Source organism: Dermacentor andersoni, chromosome 5 (assembly GCF_023375885.2).
Source record: "Dermacentor andersoni chromosome 5, qqDerAnde1_hic_scaffold, whole genome shotgun sequence".
In the NCBI taxonomy this organism is placed as follows: domain Eukaryota; kingdom Metazoa; phylum Arthropoda; class Arachnida; order Ixodida; family Ixodidae; genus Dermacentor; species Dermacentor andersoni.
Genome location: NC_092818.1, coordinates 183,148,843 through 183,165,588, shown reverse-complemented (window position 1 = coordinate 183,165,588; position 16,746 = coordinate 183,148,843). Strand labels below are relative to the sequence as shown.

The 16,746-nt window shown below is 44.5% G+C and overlaps 1 protein-coding gene across 1 annotated transcript; it reads left to right on the top strand.

Annotated features, from left to right (window-relative positions):
- Positions 1–11,571: 11,571 nt before the first annotated feature.
- LOC126531710 (uncharacterized) lies at positions 11,572–14,806 on the top strand. Its single transcript, XM_050179394.3, has 2 exons — positions 11,572–11,658; positions 14,322–14,806. Exons 1-2 carry the CDS (start codon positions 11,647–11,649, stop codon positions 14,610–14,612), a joined length of 303 nt encoding a protein of 100 aa, XP_050035351.1. The 5' UTR covers positions 11,572–11,646; the 3' UTR covers positions 14,613–14,806.
- Positions 14,807–16,746: the final 1,940 nt, after the last annotated feature.

The following is a 16,746-nucleotide window of genomic DNA, read 5'->3' as shown; positions in this document are numbered from 1 at the left end:
TTCCATCTTATAATTGGTGGTTTTTACCACCCACCACGTTGTGACGTATCATTCGATGCTCTGAATTAATTTTTGTGCGCAACCGTTATATATTGCAAGAATATTTTACTTGCTGGTGGTGATTTCAACGCCCCGTCAGTGGATGGGTACATTGATTTCCCTGATGCCCTTTGCGCAGTAGCAGAGCCTTTACCTGACATCGTTCTTTTCGATGCTTTGACTCAAATGGTAAAACAACCGACTCACGCACAAAACACATTAGATCTTATTCCGGTAAACGACCAAGCCCTTAATCGTGATCCGAGTGTCGACATATTCCAGGGAATTTCGGATCATAGAATGATATGCGTTACACTAGAGCTAAATTTCAGATTAAAACCCTCTAAAAACCAATACTCGATTCCTGACTCTCGCGCGGTAGCGATGTCGACATACTTGATGTCTTAGACAATAAATTTTCTGAATTTGCATCTCTTTCAGAATCTCACGTAGTGTCCGTTGAAAATTTATGGTGTTTCTTTAAAAAACTTGTTTACAAGTGTATCAACACTATTGTGCGCAAAAAGCCGAAAGTTGTATGTAAAACGAATCCGTGGATGACAAGAGACCTCTTACCACTTGTGCGAAAACTAAAGCAAGTAAGAAAGCAACATAACGCACGACTTTCAAAGGCTAACGTCGAAAAGCTAACCAACCTGCGTCTACAGCTTAAAACTGGTATTTCGAAAGCTAAAGTCTATTATCAAAATGTTGCTTTAAAAAACTTTCTTCTGTCATCCCCGGATAAGTTCTGGCGGTACTTATCGCCGAAACAAACCCACGTGTCCGATATATGTGTGGATGGTTTCATACTGACCGATAAATTGAAAATTGCAAATGGACTTAAAAAGTATTTTTGCTCCGTGTTCACGAACGATGATGGAAAGACACCGCGCATAGCTGTTTTAAATGACATTCCACCCATCGGTGATCTCGGCTTAAAAGAAGCCAGTGTGCTGTACTTACTTCTTGATCTTGATATAAGGAAGTCGCCAGGCGTCGACGAAATACCTAATGCTTTTTTGGTGAGATACGCCGAATGGTGCGCCAAATATCTTTGCGTTATTTTTAATAAATCCCCTTCATTTGCAGAAATCCCACATGATTAGAAACATGGAAAAATTATTCCCATCCCTAAATCAGACGACCATTCATTGCTCTCCTCTTACCGTCCTATCTCCCTAACTTGTACTTCATCAAAACTGTCAGAACACATAATATTTAACCACATCTCAGTATTCATTGAAAGTAATGGCTTCTGCGACGCGCGACAACACGGTTTCCGTCGTGGTCAACCCACCGTAACACAACTAATAGAAACAGTGTATGAAATCGCGACAGCACTAGACGGTCAATGCCAAATTGATGTGGTATTTTCAGATTTTGAGAAAGCCTTCGACAGTGTGTCCCACCAAAAGTTGTTATCAAAGTTAAAACCTATTCTAACAAACGACCAACTACTTCACTGGATTGAGGCGTATCTAACGGGCAGGCGACAGACAGTGGTTGTTGATGGTGCGAAATCAGACTTATCCAATGTGCAATCTAGAATCCCACAGGGATCAGACTTGGGCCCTCTGTTCTCGTTTTTATCGATGATATAGTGAATAATATACCAGTTAAAATTCCGCTGTTTGCAGATGACTTCGTGCTTTATCATGAAAATCACAGCGAGGCAGATCAGACGATCCTAAATTCATCTTTATTAGCATTAGCGACATGGTTCTTAGAGTGGCAAATGACCATTAACCTAAGAAAAACAGTACGATGATCATTACACGCAAAAAGAAGTATTTACCCTATGTATACAGCATTAACGGTCATAACGTATCCTCTGTTACAGAATATAAATACCTTGCTTTAGAATTACGTCGGACCTTAGGTAGAATAGCCATGTAGCTCAAGCTAAAAAAAAAAGCCACGAGGAAGCTCGGATACCTGAGGAGGATCCTGGCTAAATCTACAAGTAATATAAAATTACTAGCATACAAGACTTTCATCAGACCATTGTCAGAGTACGCTACTCCTGTCGGGGACCTTTACAGCCAAGCAAGCATAAATATTATTGAAATGATATATCTGAAATCAGCCAGGTTTATTTTTAATTCCTACCACCGTCATACATCAGCTAGCTCTCTTTTACAGGAGGTGAACCTGGAAACCCTAGAGGTAAGGCGACATCGAGAGAGGCTCAAAATGTTATATTTAATTTATCGGGAGCATGTAAAACTAGATAAAAAATTGCATATTACACCTTGTAGCCGGCACCCAACGCGTTCATCACATTCATTCAGGTTAGACGAGTATTCGCACCATACCACTTTACTTAAGCAGTCGTTTTTCCCCCGAACCATCCATGACTGGAATGCCCTGCCTGAAAATGTTCTTAAAAGCTCAACCTTATCATCCTTTGTGCACGCTCTCGTTAATCTATGACCCGAAACGTTTCCCACGATCTCTGTCCTTTTCCGTATACTATGTGATATAGATCATATCATGTTAAGGGCACCCTTATTTTTGTGTGTATAAGCCATTCTGTAAACATGTGCTGTATTTCACATGTTATGAGGTTGTTAAACCTTTTATGTATATCCCACTCCTGCGTAGGGCCTGTAAAACAGGCTGTCAGTATGAAATAAATAAATAAATAAATAAATAATGAGAACAGCGTAGCCGCCGCACCATCATGGCGGATTAAGAACCTTGTAGTAGTAAACCGGATAATGCTGACAGCTAGAAGGGGGAAACAAAGCTAAGTTGGGTCATTTTGTTGACTCAGAAGTTTGGGCGCACTACGAAAAGTTTATTTTAAAACCTGGTTAGGTAGGAATACTGATCAGTGATAGCTACGCATACCTTTGCAAGACACTCAGTTTACTTAACAATAGTGCAGAACAATTGTTATATTAAAGCGTTTATTATACGGAAGCTGCAAACAGCTATCGTCTCAGTGAGACAATGTCATGTCACTGGACTAGGTTTTTCTTTCAGCTTAGGCAAATAACCAGGGGGGCTTTGAAAAATATTCTTTATGGCGTCTTCTTTGAGATTAGGTCACTCAAATTGCAACGACATATTTCCGTTCACTGTGCAGCAAACATTTGCATATATAACATCTTCCCAATAAAAATGTTTTGTTGCAATACAAATTATGTACCGGCACTCCAAGTGAATTTTCGCCGTCGCCGTAGTCGTTGGCAATGCCGTGAGGCTTTGCATTTATTTAGGTAATGTATGGTATATACCATACTGTATATACGGGTTATATTGCTCACTATTCAATCAGTTAAGTGGCTCATATCACGTCTTACATGCTTGACTAAATTATTCCTCAGGATTTTGAAAATGACAGCCCACAAATTAATGACAGGACATGACACTCACAGCGCATTTCCTTTATCTTAAATCTCATGGCTAATAAATATAAACATGCAAAACAATGCCAGAGCTCAAACCTGAAAGTGATCTAATATTGCTGGCGCGACTCCTTACGGGCCGCGTAGTGGAACCCGTGCGATATGATTATAGGCCCTAGGCAGCGTGGTAAAGCATTTAAAGGAGTCGCAAATTTCGGTGCACCCGCGTATGTCGCAACTTCGTTAGTCCCACTTTGGCATATTCAGAACAACGCCCGAGAAGTTCAAGCGCGACGCTAAACCTTGCTATCGCAGTCAGTGCTTCGCCCTTCGCCAATTTTTTCCCACATAATAACGTGTTTTCATCAAAAGTGAAGCCGAGAGAATATCGCTGCAGAATAGCTCGCTTCTACTTGTCTCGTAGGACCCCGTTGGCAGAAAAACAAAGCAAGAATGCCTTTTGTCGGCGCCTTTGTAGCCGATACGACACGCAGTGACACAAAAAAATATTCGCCATTGTTGCTGGCACGAAGCATTGCTGTCATCACTTGCGGAGAGTTGTACGATGCTCAAAAATTGGAACTCGTAGACTAACAAGCAGCAACGAACACCTCTCACGCGTAATTACATGGAAGGGCGTCGTGCAATCGCTCTTTAGTTGGTTCATAACCACGTAGGAGCCCCAAGAGTACGTTGCGGAGTCTCAATTCGGCTCCTGTCACGAATGCAGGATGAACCAAGAAATAAACAACGTACCGGGGTTGTTTAGAAATTCGGATTTCGATATTGAGCACTGTACAGAAACGGAGCGGCACAGTGTACATTACGCTGACAGAGAGAGAGAGAGAGGAGTTTAATGATACGAAATGCTGAGAGGTCGGCCTGAGGTATATTCCTCTAGCCAGCTACTCAGCATTAGGGGAAGGGGAAGAAGGAAAGAAAGAGGGAATAAAGAGGTGCATGATGGGTGACGATGACGATAGAAGAAAGATGTAGAACATATGGCAAGCAATTTGGCATGCTCAAAGTCTGCAATCCAGGCCCGTAATTTTTAAAAAGTTCAGTAATGCCTGGATGGCCTTGAAACTCGATTGAGCATCTGGCCAAGGGGCTAAAATAACATCCTCCGACAACGGTGCGCTGTCGAGACGCGTAAGGCATTCACACGCCACAGTATTCACACGCCACTAATGACACTTGACCGTTGCGCAGTAGTCATCGTATGCTCAGAACGCCTGTGGCGTCCGCCCTGCGTCCGCTTCGTTGTCCTGTTTGCGCTGGCGCAGCGGCGCGTCCCCTGCGCCCGCTATACAGGGTGCGCCAGAATTACTGTCAGGCATTTTGATCGATAACTGTGGCTCTATTTTAAGCATTTAGCTCCCTTTGCCGGCGACCTTCAAGTGACTTTGAGCGAAAAGGCAGAGTGGTTATCCGGGCACTCAAATGAGGACAATCGCGCAAGTTAACAAGGGAATTTATTCATCCGTAGGCATGCTTACAACTGTGGTATGAACGTAAAGTACAATATAAGGCATAGCACATGTAATACATCATACTTGATGTAAACAAAACCGATTAGCAAATGAAATAATCAACGGTGTCTGCTTGACACTGGCTTTGTCACGCACAACAACAACAAAACATCATTACAGCGTCCACACAAAAGCATTATTGTCAGCCTCGAATTTATGAAAGACACTCGGGGCACATACAAATACAGACTCTCAACTCAGGCAAACCGAATTGAGCATTATTCAGGCTGTAGAAAGACTTTGCCCCGGGAGACGGTTAGGTACCGCGTAGAGCAGCGGCGAAGAAACTCGGCTTCACCGAGTTTGAACAGCTGCTCTTCAATATGACCTCGTACTATCACCCGTAATTTTCGCATTCAGGGGTACATTGCATTATTTGACTGCCGCGATCGTTATGCAATGTTGCGGAAGCACCACAGAAAGTAGCTAGTGATGTAGTAAACGGGACTCTCGAACCGATCTCAGCGTTGTGGTGGCCGCACGATGGATATTCGAAACATTCTTGCAACAAGCTTCCAGAAGGTGCATGCTGCAACGCACCCCTTTACTACATGCCCGTTGGTCTCTGATTGTACGCAATGCATGTATTTATCATTCGCTACCATATGCCAGCGTTCAAGCCTGTCTCTTGTAAGTAGAATGCCCCACTGATATTGCCACTGAAGATCCTTCACTTGAGAGGGCAAATTAGGTGAAAGCACGGCTGTCCATGTTTCTCAAGAAGCTGTCCGTGGAGGCGTAGCTGTATCACACAACATTTCACAAAGCCTGGAAACTGGTGTTGCACGACGCTTTGCAATTCTTAGTTGTACAAGCTGGCTTTGCAAGCGCGCAGCCGCCGCATACTGCGGTGCTGGCGTTACCGCCGTCGGGAACAAGTTGCCTGTACTCTGCGGCATAAGCGTTCGACGGTAATGACCCAGCCAATAAAAGAGCAGTGGCCTACCTGGGTACTCGTCATCATCAAGTAGATCACATGTACTCTTAGTGCACAACAGCCTACCAAATGTAACTATGCACCGCAAGCTCCATCCTCTGCTGGATTTCGGCAGACGCAAAAATTGGTGCGCTACGTATTGTGACTTGTTTAGCCAGAACCATCAGAAAATCATGGAGTTTACTACGCGTACTGTTAGTGACGGCGGGAGAGCTACCCTTGCAGCAAACCACAGTTTACTGCACAATGCGTTCTTAATAAAGAAAGCCATTTCTGCCAGCGGTAGTGGCGACGCAGTCACTGCTTCCGACTGTTCTTTAATGTAGCTAGCAATGTCTCGCTACGTGTGAGGTGAAACACCACTTGTACAAAATTTGATGCCTAGTATTTGCATATGCACAGTCTGTTTAACCTCCCCTGGTAGTGTTATTCATCTCAGCGCGACCTAAATTTAATGCTTCACATTTCCTCATATTTATTTTGCCCCCTGACATTGAAGCATATTGATTATAGTTACGAAATACCTCTACAAGACTGTCCCCATCCCGTAAAAACAAAGTGATGTCATCCGCATACGCTGATACGTTTATGCACCCTCTTCCCTGCATAGGAAGACCTCTTACGAGCGGGCTCTCGCTAAAACGCCTTAACAATGGGTCAATCGCAAGCACAAACAATATGGGTGACAAAGGACAGCCCTGCCGCACTCCCCTTGTCACATCAAATCTAGGTGTCAAAATGCTGTTAAGCAGTAGTTCAGCTGTTGTTACCGAATACAACATCCGCAGGATGTCTGCAAACTCTTCAGCGAAGTTATAGCATCGTAAAACCTCAAATAAGTACTGGTGTTCTAAGCGGTCGAACGCTTTGGCTTGTTCAAAGCTTACTAATACTCCTGAAGCTTCACGCGCTGTTGTGTATTGTATGATATCACGTGTTAAGTTGACAGAGGAAAATATACTCCGACCAGGCGCGGAACATGTTTGCTGTACACTGACTGTTTTCGGCAATAATATCTTCATGCGAATTACAAGAAGGGTTGTCAATATATTATAGTCTGTGCAATCCTTGGCCCCGAACCCTTCGTATAGGACCGCATTACATACGCTAGTTACTGCCCAAACAAGTAACAAAAAATAATGCTTCCCAGTTCTTCCTAATGTTTGTTCACAATATCACTCAAGCTGTAACTTCTAGTACGCCGAAGTTTTATTTGTAGTTTCCAAAGGGGGGGGGGGGGGGAGGGGGTGACATTCAAAAGGTAGGTACAGGGCACCATATATTTAATTGTTCTTTTTTAGCATTGAGACAGGATTACTTGCCTGTCCTCTTTTAAACACCGGTGGTCCGTGAGTTCATCTGCGTGGGTTTTGCGTTGCCTCGAGAGAAGCGTTCATATGCTGGGCATCGTCCACTGAACCAGTATGGCGTGGTGTGGTGGGGTGTGCCGTTGCAAACATGCACTACACCTATTTTAAGCATTGTGGCAAGTATCACCTCCAACTACTCTGCTTTGCCGGTTGCCGTTTCAGGCTTACATCCACTCTCGATTTCTGGAGAGCCAGAAATTTTTTTTAGAGATTTCTCCTCATCGTTTCTCCAAATATTTCTTGAATATTTGTTGTGTATTTCGACCATGTTTCCTGCTGATTTGTTTATTTTTTGGAAAATAGCCCACCCCTAGTTCACATCGACCGGCAATCTTGTCACCGAGCGAGGCCGGACGCTTTCCTTTCGAGGTCGCCTTCATTCTAAAGATTCGCCGCAAGCTTGTTCCGTAGGCTCTAAAACATGGCTGCCTTAAGGACTTGGCCCCCGGTGGTCGTCCTGCCTCTGCGGGCGCTTCTCACCTTAAGAAAATTGTGAGGAAGACAATCTAATGCCAGCCATGGAGAAGCATCAGAGGGCTGGCCTTGGAGCTGAATTCGTTGGTGACACCGATGTGAAGATCCATGCGAAGAGTCCTCAAGGCATTCCACTACAAGTTCCAGAGAAAGCCAGAGAGAGATAGACAGAGGCAGTGTGTGATTCTTAAGAGGACTAAAATAGCGCCTCTACCTCTTGACAATCACCTTCTCTCTCTTTCTCTCTATCCGGAACTTCTAGCGGAACACCTTGAAGTCTCTTCGCATGGGTCTTCACATTGGCGTCGCCGACAAATTCAGCTCCAAGGCCGGCCTTCTGGTGAAAAGATACATTGGCAGATGTTCAAAGAAAGGGAAGATGGCAAAAATGCCGGCTGCTGTTGGCTCGTGCCGCGCATGGGGTACACTTGGCATTCGTATTCGCCGATGAGAAAGTTTTCTGGCAACTGACTGATGCAGCCAGTTGGACAGTTTTTCGAAACTCCCGTGCCACCCCTGGCCGCATTTATTTATTTATTTATTTATTTATTTATTTATTTATTTATTTATTTATTTATTTATTTTAATATTTATTTATTTATTTATTTATTTATTTATTTATTTATTTATTTATTTATTTATTTATTTATTTATTTATATTACAGTGCTGCAGGCAGCTTTGCTGCCCAAGCAGGAGAGGTTGCACAAAGAACATTTCTAAGCACTTTTGAAACAACGAGACATTATTGCATTCAACAGCAGACGCGACCAGAGAATTATATAGCTCAAGGGTGCGAGGAAAAATGTTTTTTGGGCAAGTTTTATCGCGGCAAGTGCTGATGTACAAGTATGCTACGATTTAGCCGTGACGATGGTTTCGGGAAAGTGGGCAAATATTTATTCCGCTCCAGACCTGTTTTAGAATGACATAGCAGATAGAAGAACTTTATCTTTGCTATTTGCCGCCGTACTTGCAATGGCTGGAGCTCAAGTGACCGTCGAATATGGGAAACTGACGATCTAGTTTGGTAATTCGACAAAATGAACCTCGCTGCATGACGATGAATGGGCTCAATGCTCGCGATATATTTAGAATAACACGTATCCACACGATAGAAGCGTACTCAAGGACTGCGCGAACAAGCGTGGGATATGCTTTAAGCTTAACATTTTAAGGAAAGCTTGTTAGTTTCCGTCACAAAAACACAGCTTCTTATCGACCTGCGTGCGCGTCGAGGGTGGCGATATGGGCTCTTTGGTTGGAATGGTATCTGGAGAGCGCAGCAAAACACGGACAGAAGAAGAAACGAAAAGGGAACTCGCTATCACTTGTTTTCGTTTTCGTTTCTTCGTTTGCCCATGTGTTGCTGCAAATTCCAGATACCTTTGTGCACGTGTTACTAATATGTAAATTCCACTTAAGTTTATTGGTAATTAATATGCCCATGTAAGTTACCTAAGAGCCTGACTTCATTTGCTGGCCATTAATAGAATAAGTGTAAAGAACAGCGCTCTCTTTAGTATTAGTAGTTATAGCCACAGACACAGTCTCAGTAAAATTAATCTATATTCCCTTACGTTCACACCAATCCACGAGCTTACAAAGATTATTGTTTAATAGCCCTTGGGACGCATTGTTGCAAAGAACAGATTAGAGAATACAAGCATCAGCGAAAGACATCACCGTTACACAATTTTCAATAGCGGCAGCAATGCCATTATACAAATCAAAAAGAGTAATGGTGCATATACGGAGCCTTGTCGAACACCTGATAATACTTGCAACTTATTAGACCATACTCCTTCGATTTCAAGAAATTGTGCATGATTATTCAGCTATACTTGAACCCAATTGACGAGTATGTCAGATAATCTCACTTCCCCCAGTCTGGCAATCAACAAATTATGCGGAACACGATCGACTGTATTAGATAGATACAAGAAAAAAATGGCGTCTATCTGAAGCTGCTTGTCGATTGCGGAAGAAAACTAATTATTTTTGTTTTTGTGACAAAAGGCGCAAAGGTAGACACTCAGACATACTTTAAAGATATTCTAAAACCTAATTTGCCGCCCTCATCGAAGTCCTCCCTCGGCGAGTATAGTCTTGGATATTGCAGCAAGACGGTGCCCCGGCACAACAACGAATAGCAAATCACCAGCAGTGGTGTCGCGCTCTCACGCCGCACTTCCTTCCCGCTAGTGAGAGGCCGACCAACTACCCTGACCCAATCGACGTCTGTGTGGGGGAAATCTTTGAAAAGTAGGCACGCGCCCATCAGCACACCAGCATGGTGGCGCTGAAAGCATCGCTGCAGCGACCATGGAGAAAGCTTCCCGTGAGGACCCCATGTGGGCCGCGGATGAAGCGTACCCTTAATATCTAAAGGCCATGATCAAGGCCGATAGCAGAGAAATTGAATAGACTGTGTTATCTTGCATTCCTAATATATCGGATAAGTGGCTTACAAAATATTTTCTAAGGTTTTCTTACTCTAAAGAAAAATATTAGCCGCAAACCTTGTGAAAATAATTAAGGCGCACCCTGTATAAAATATTTACACAGCCTTACGCGGGAGTTTCATGACAATAAGAAAATTATTGAAACACCCTGGCGATAGAAATATATAGCCAGGGGCTTTCAGTACTTTTCTAGTATAGCGTTGCGCTAAAGGCGTCTCAAATGCTGACTTGAGGAGGAGCACTGCCAATGGCATTGGAGGCGTTGCATCTCGAAGGGGCATGAAAAGTGATCGAAGGAACCATTGTCGTCTATCGCGATGTCCCTAAAAGTATCAGATAGAATGACCTTGACGCTTACTGCCGGTTCCGGTCAGACCAGTGTATGCGTCACGGTGTGGATTGCGCGCAGCTGCTCAGCAGGAACGATAAGTGTGCGTAGACACGCGCATTCCAACAGTGCCAACAACGCTACTATGGTTCAGGCAGAGCCTATTGAGGGGCGGCACTGACGGCGACGGCGCAAGCGCTCTTCGTGCGTCAGTATATAGTTGCTATCCCAACAAAAAGCCAGCCCAAATGAAGGCTTGATTTCTGTGAGCTGAACGCTCATGTTCTTGAAGGGTATCTAGCTGTGCTACGGTGGATTAGCCATGCATGCTGCGTCTCGTACAGTTTCAACTTGCCATTTTCTGTTCACGTAATCACGACTGAGTTCACTCTTCTAATCGCCACGTTTCGCACACCTGTATAGCTTCACAGAAAAGAGCGAATGCTATGCTCGCTTGCTCATTAAACCTCGCTGCCTAACTGCACTAGGAGCTCGTTAAAGGCGGCTCACGCTTCTTAACGAACGCTTTCTCTTCGCGGTATTTTCGCTTCCGAGTAAAGCAAAAGTAAAAACGTTTCGCGATCACACGTACCTGTCGTCACCCTGGCGAAAAAGAAATAGAGAAAAGCAGTGATGCAAAAAATATACTCACTTAAGCGTCTCAGCTGAACGGCTGATATAGACAGCCGCGACTACACAGCGCACACAAAACTTTCTATCCTCCTCAGCCCATTCTCGTTTTGGTTTTCCGAAGGCCACTACGAGCGCCATCATAACCGTGCCAATAGCGCCCAGGGTCGGGAAAGAGCAACAATCCTGAAATACTGGCACAGCATAGGTGTGGTCCGCTTGGGGGCAATCGGCGCCCGGTTTACTCGAGCCATTGTTTCCGCCACGGTGCGCACCTCGCACTCTCCCCTCGATTTTCCGATTGCACGAGTTGCATTGTGACCCCCTTTTTCACTTTTCTTTTCGTTTTCACTCTCCGTCGTCGCACGTCACCGACCGCTATACGGAGCCTAACGGTCAGACCGATGCTTTAAAAGCGCCCTCCACTCCGGATATGGCGAGCATTACCGTGAGCCACGTCCCTGCAACCGTTCTCCCAGTGCCAGTTGTCGTCAGACCCGAATATTTAACAGAAAGCATGAAGTCCATGGTAAGTTGAACGCCGAGCGCCTTGTTGAGTCGCTTATGTAGTACCTCCGGTGCAGGAAGACTGAAAGGATAGTGAAAAGCATATATTGTGGATTTATGAACGTTTAAACTGGGCTCAGTTTTTGCTTTAACCTGCTTTAATTGTTGCTAACGGGTACAGACAAAGAGAAGGAAGCTTTTCACGCTGCCACCACGTCATTAACGAACGTTTTTTGTTTTTACGTACGTGCCTCCGATCTGCATTTTTTGCATTCCTAAAATCATAAAATTAGCTTTGCGGTTCTATACTTTTGTTCTGTGATGCGTTGTTGCTCTAAAGTTGTTGGAAGATCTCCGTGGCATGGCATAGCAAGAACTTTATTTTGGTGTCCATAGAAACTTGGCCCCGAGGGCAAAAGCCCCCAGGCTAAGTCGGTGGCTTCGCCCACGTAGGCACCAGTAGGCCAAAGGCTTTCCCGATGTCGTGAGCTCTCCGGACGGCCAGGAGTTGATCTTGGAGGACTTCGCTGAGTATGCGCCGACTCCAGTCCTCCTCGCTGTTGAAATCCGAAGCCCTTTGGTTGGGGCGCAGCCAGAACATATGATCAAATAGACACGGAGTGTGTCCACAACTTTTACATTCCGCGGGAAAATCCTGGTCAATTTTGTTAAGCATAAAAGGTGTTGGATAAAATTTAGTCTGAATCATTCTTAATATGACTGCCTGAGCTCGGTTGAGCTTCTGATGGGGGGGGGGGGGGGGGGAGGAAAAAATCTCCTGCCGTCCCTATAGTGTGAGGCGATCTCGTGAAATGTAGTAAGTGGGTCTTTGTAGGAGCCGCAGTCATCCTGTAGCAGTTCCTAATCGAAGATCTCCGTGGATAAAATTTTAATCGCAGCTTCGTGATCTATTAAAATGAATGGTTAAAGCTACAGTTCTTGCGCCGTTCCTATGATAGAACGTAACATAACCAAATTTAAACTTATGCAATTCACAAGTTGTCCTAATACGTCGCCGTGCCTAAAACTTCTGACGTGATGAACGCTTACCGTACTTGCACTTACATAACACGACCACAATTATAACGCGAGGGGGGACTTCCGGCCTCTCAGAAAAAGAATACATATTGCGCTTATAACATGAAGTGATGCCGCAAGGAATCAGGCAACGACGCCTTAAAAGCCGAGGCCCGAAGGCAGTTCCTTCATCGTTAATTCCAACTGCCGTCGCAGAATAGAGTGAAAGGATGAGTGCATGTACAATTTTGTCGTTGACAATGCTGAAGTCTTTGTCCCTGTCGGCGACAATGGCGTTGTCCTCGATACCACCACAGTGGTGGTATGGAGACAGGCAACACTTCAGAAGTACCCACAATCCACATGAACACGGCTTCATGCGCGGTAACGATTGAGGTGTTGCCTACACTTGCGGACAACTTTCTGTGGCAATGATGGGAAAGCTACGGGGGCAGAGCTTCTGCACATGTGTTACCGCGCCAAGTAGTCCGCGAGCGTTTAACAGTGCTTCGGGTTGCTCGGAACAGACGCTGAATCGATGCAGCTTCCACGAGCGACGGTTTCGCGTTCGCGCCACACGGAAGGGAAAAGCCGCAAAATAAGTAAAGAATTAGATACAGTGGTGTATTTTGTCCTATTTAACTACTGCTAATAAGGTGTTTATATTTTCTCTTCACGAGCTTAAACTAACGTGGATGAAAACACGGGACTCTTGTTCAGAAGCGCTCTCTCTTCTGTGCGCTTTGCCTCCGTAGCTTTCCCTTCATTGCCACAGAAAGTTGCCCGAGAGTATAGCGGTTCAGCTTAGCTCTCTCTAGCTTAACTCACGTTGTTTGTGTTTCGAACGCGAATATAACGCGAGGCGTGTTTTTAGGAAGGAAAAAAAAGAAAGAAAAACAAACTAGCTTATATTTGTGTAAATATCGTAAGTACTGCGCTGCACGGGTAGGATTTAAATATAATCGAGACAGTTTTCACATGGTCCCTGTACACGCATGCTACAAAGATCACGATAGCAACACTAGAAGCTGCCACTGCAAATTGCCATATCTAACACTTTATAGGATCGTTACACTATTTGTAGCTGTAATACACTCAAAGCGAACACAAACACATGTCGTGATCGATTTCCCGTTGATCGGATACCCCGGACGGATTGCCCGTAGGCACGTCGTGGCCCCCAGTGGTGGCATTTTTACACGAAATCTCTAGTTTAGCGCTCTTTGAAGACTAATCTTTTCTGCTTCGACACGGTGCTACGCCTATATAACTGTCGGTATACGTTCTCGGACGTCTTATAGTATATATGTGTCTATATAGGTGATGGTGGTGGTGGGGGTGGTGATGATGTTCCTACGAGCGGGTATGGCCTGCATGGGAGAACTGGCGGGCTATTGCTCCGCCTGAGCGTCTCTTTCGGCGCCAAATGTGTGGCTGCATGGCGATCAGCTCTGTTACTCCTATACTATTTTTGTACAGCATTAGAATACTTTTGGGTAGGATCGAAGTATCAGCAAGGGGTCCGATAGAAGCATCGTTTATTCCCTTTAATAAACATTCCGCTCCGTAATAAGCAGCACAATATAGCTGCTTTCTAGTGGAGTGGAAATTTGCACGTTACGCCATCAATAGGTGCACTTTTCGTAACGTTTTCTTTCTCTTACTCAGGTTACACTGGTCTGCATCGCTGCCCTTGCTACCGTGGTGTCGGCAGGGTTCTATGGCGGATACGGTGGATATGGAGGAGGATATGGTGGCGGCTATGGTGGCTATGGCGGCTACGGTGGTGGTTACGGGTACCACCCTGTAGGCCGTGTCTTTGCGTACTCGACGCATATTCATCACCCATCGTATGGTTACGGCCATGGCGGTTATGGTCATGGCGGTTATGGTGGCTACGGTGGATACGGTTACGGACATGGCTACGGACACGGCTACGGCCATGGATATCATGGTTGAGGCAGCAACTGTGCACACTTTCCGTGTGAAGATGACTTGTGCAACGCTCACGGAGGGTTTCAAGTCTTCAGGATGACGTTGTCACCAAATTAAGATATTTTAGTGGATGGACAGCGTTTCTGCTGGCCCGTCTTAGATTGGAGATAGTGGGAAAAGAGTGATCTGTAAATAAAAGCGCATGCATGTTTCCTATCCTTTCATGTTCTGTGATCGTTTATTGAAACTGAATGCAATATTGCCATTTTTGTCTGATTGAATCAAGCATTAACTTGTCAAGATAGCTTTCCTTCTTTCTTTCTTTCTTTCTTGATTTATTTAATACAATGAACAGATTCTCTTAGGGGACACGGCTCAAGGCAAACATTTGCCTGACTAGGCCGTGCCACCCGTACACTGGCAGCAAAATGGCGGTGGCAGGCTTTAAGGAGGTCACACATGAAATTAAAATAGTACACATTTTCCAACACTTGAGTACACAATTCGCGTAAGAAGAAAGAAAAAAAAGGTTAAAGTTTACACAGTTTTCTAATCACTTGAAGCACAACAACACAAACACAGACGAACACAAACACATCTCTTAATATCAAAGCAGCCCCAAAACCGTTGGCTCCACCGATGTAATATAGTCGTATCTTCAGTGTTCAATTTTCCCTTTCCTATATCCGTTTCCCCAGTACAGGGTAGCAAGCTGGTCTTACACTAAACAGGGTACAGAAACTCCTCCTATAACCAGCGATGAGGTCAGAAGGGCCTTGCAGGACATGAAACGAGGAAGAGCGGCAGGAGAAGATGGAATAACAGTCGATTTAATGAAAGATGGAGCAGGCATAATGCTTGGAAAACTGGCGGATCTTTATACGAAGTGTCTATCGACTGCAAAGATCCCAAAAAACTGGAAGAATGCAAACATTATACTAATCCACAAAAAGGGAGACGTCAAAGAATTGGAAAATTATAGGCCCACAGTATTAGATAAAATGTTTACCAAAATAACCTCCAATAAAATAAGGGCAACACTGGACTTTAGTCAACCAGGGGAACAGGCTGGCTTTAGGAAGGGATACTCTACAATGCATCACATCCATGTCATTAATCAGTTTATCGAGAAATCCGCAGAGTAAAATAAGCCTCTCTATATGGCTTTCATAGATTACGAAAAGGCATTTGATTCAGTAGAGATACCAACAGTCATAGTGGCATTACGTAATTTTGAGTACAGAAACCTTGCGTAAATACCTTGGAAAATGTCTGCAGAGGTTCTACAGCTAACTTAATGCTACACAAGAAAAGTAAGAAGATACCATGAAGAAAGGGGTCAGACTGAGAGACACAATCTCTCCGATGCTATTCACTGCGTGCTTGGAAGAAGTATTCAGGCTATTAAACTGGGAAGGCTTAGGAGTAAAGATCGACGGCGAATATCTCAGCAACCTTCGGTTTGCCGATGACATTGTTCTATTGAGCAACAATGGAGACTAGTTACCACAAATGATTGAGGACCTTAAAGAGAGAGTGTAAGAGTGGGATTGAAGAATAAGATGCAGAAGACAAAGATAATGATAAATAGCCAGGCAAAGGAACAAGAGTTCAGGATCGCCAGTCGGCCTCTAGAGTCTGTGAAGGAGTACGTTTACGTAGGCCAATTAATCACAGGGAACCCTGATCATAAGAAGGAAATTCACAGAAGAATAAAAATGGGTTGGATCGCATACGGCAGACATTTCCAGCTCCTGACTGGAAGCTTACCATTATCATTGAAAAGAAGGCGTACAATCAGTGCATTTTGCCAGTGCTGACATATGGGGCAGTGACTTGGAGACTGACAAAGAAGCTTGAGAACAAGTTAAGCACCGCGCAAAGAGCGATGGAGCGAACATTGCTGGGTGTAACATTAAGAGACAGAAAGAGAGCGGTTTGGATCAGAGAGCAAACGGGTACAGACGATATTCTAATTGACATCAAGAGAAAAAAATGGAGCTGGGCAGGTCATGTAATACGCAGGTTAGATAACCGTTGGACCGTTAGGGTTACGGAATGGGCACCAAGAGAAGGGAAACACCGAGGATGACAGAAGACTAGGTGGAGCGATGAAATTAGGAAATTCGCGGGCGCTAGTTGGAATCGGTTGACGCAG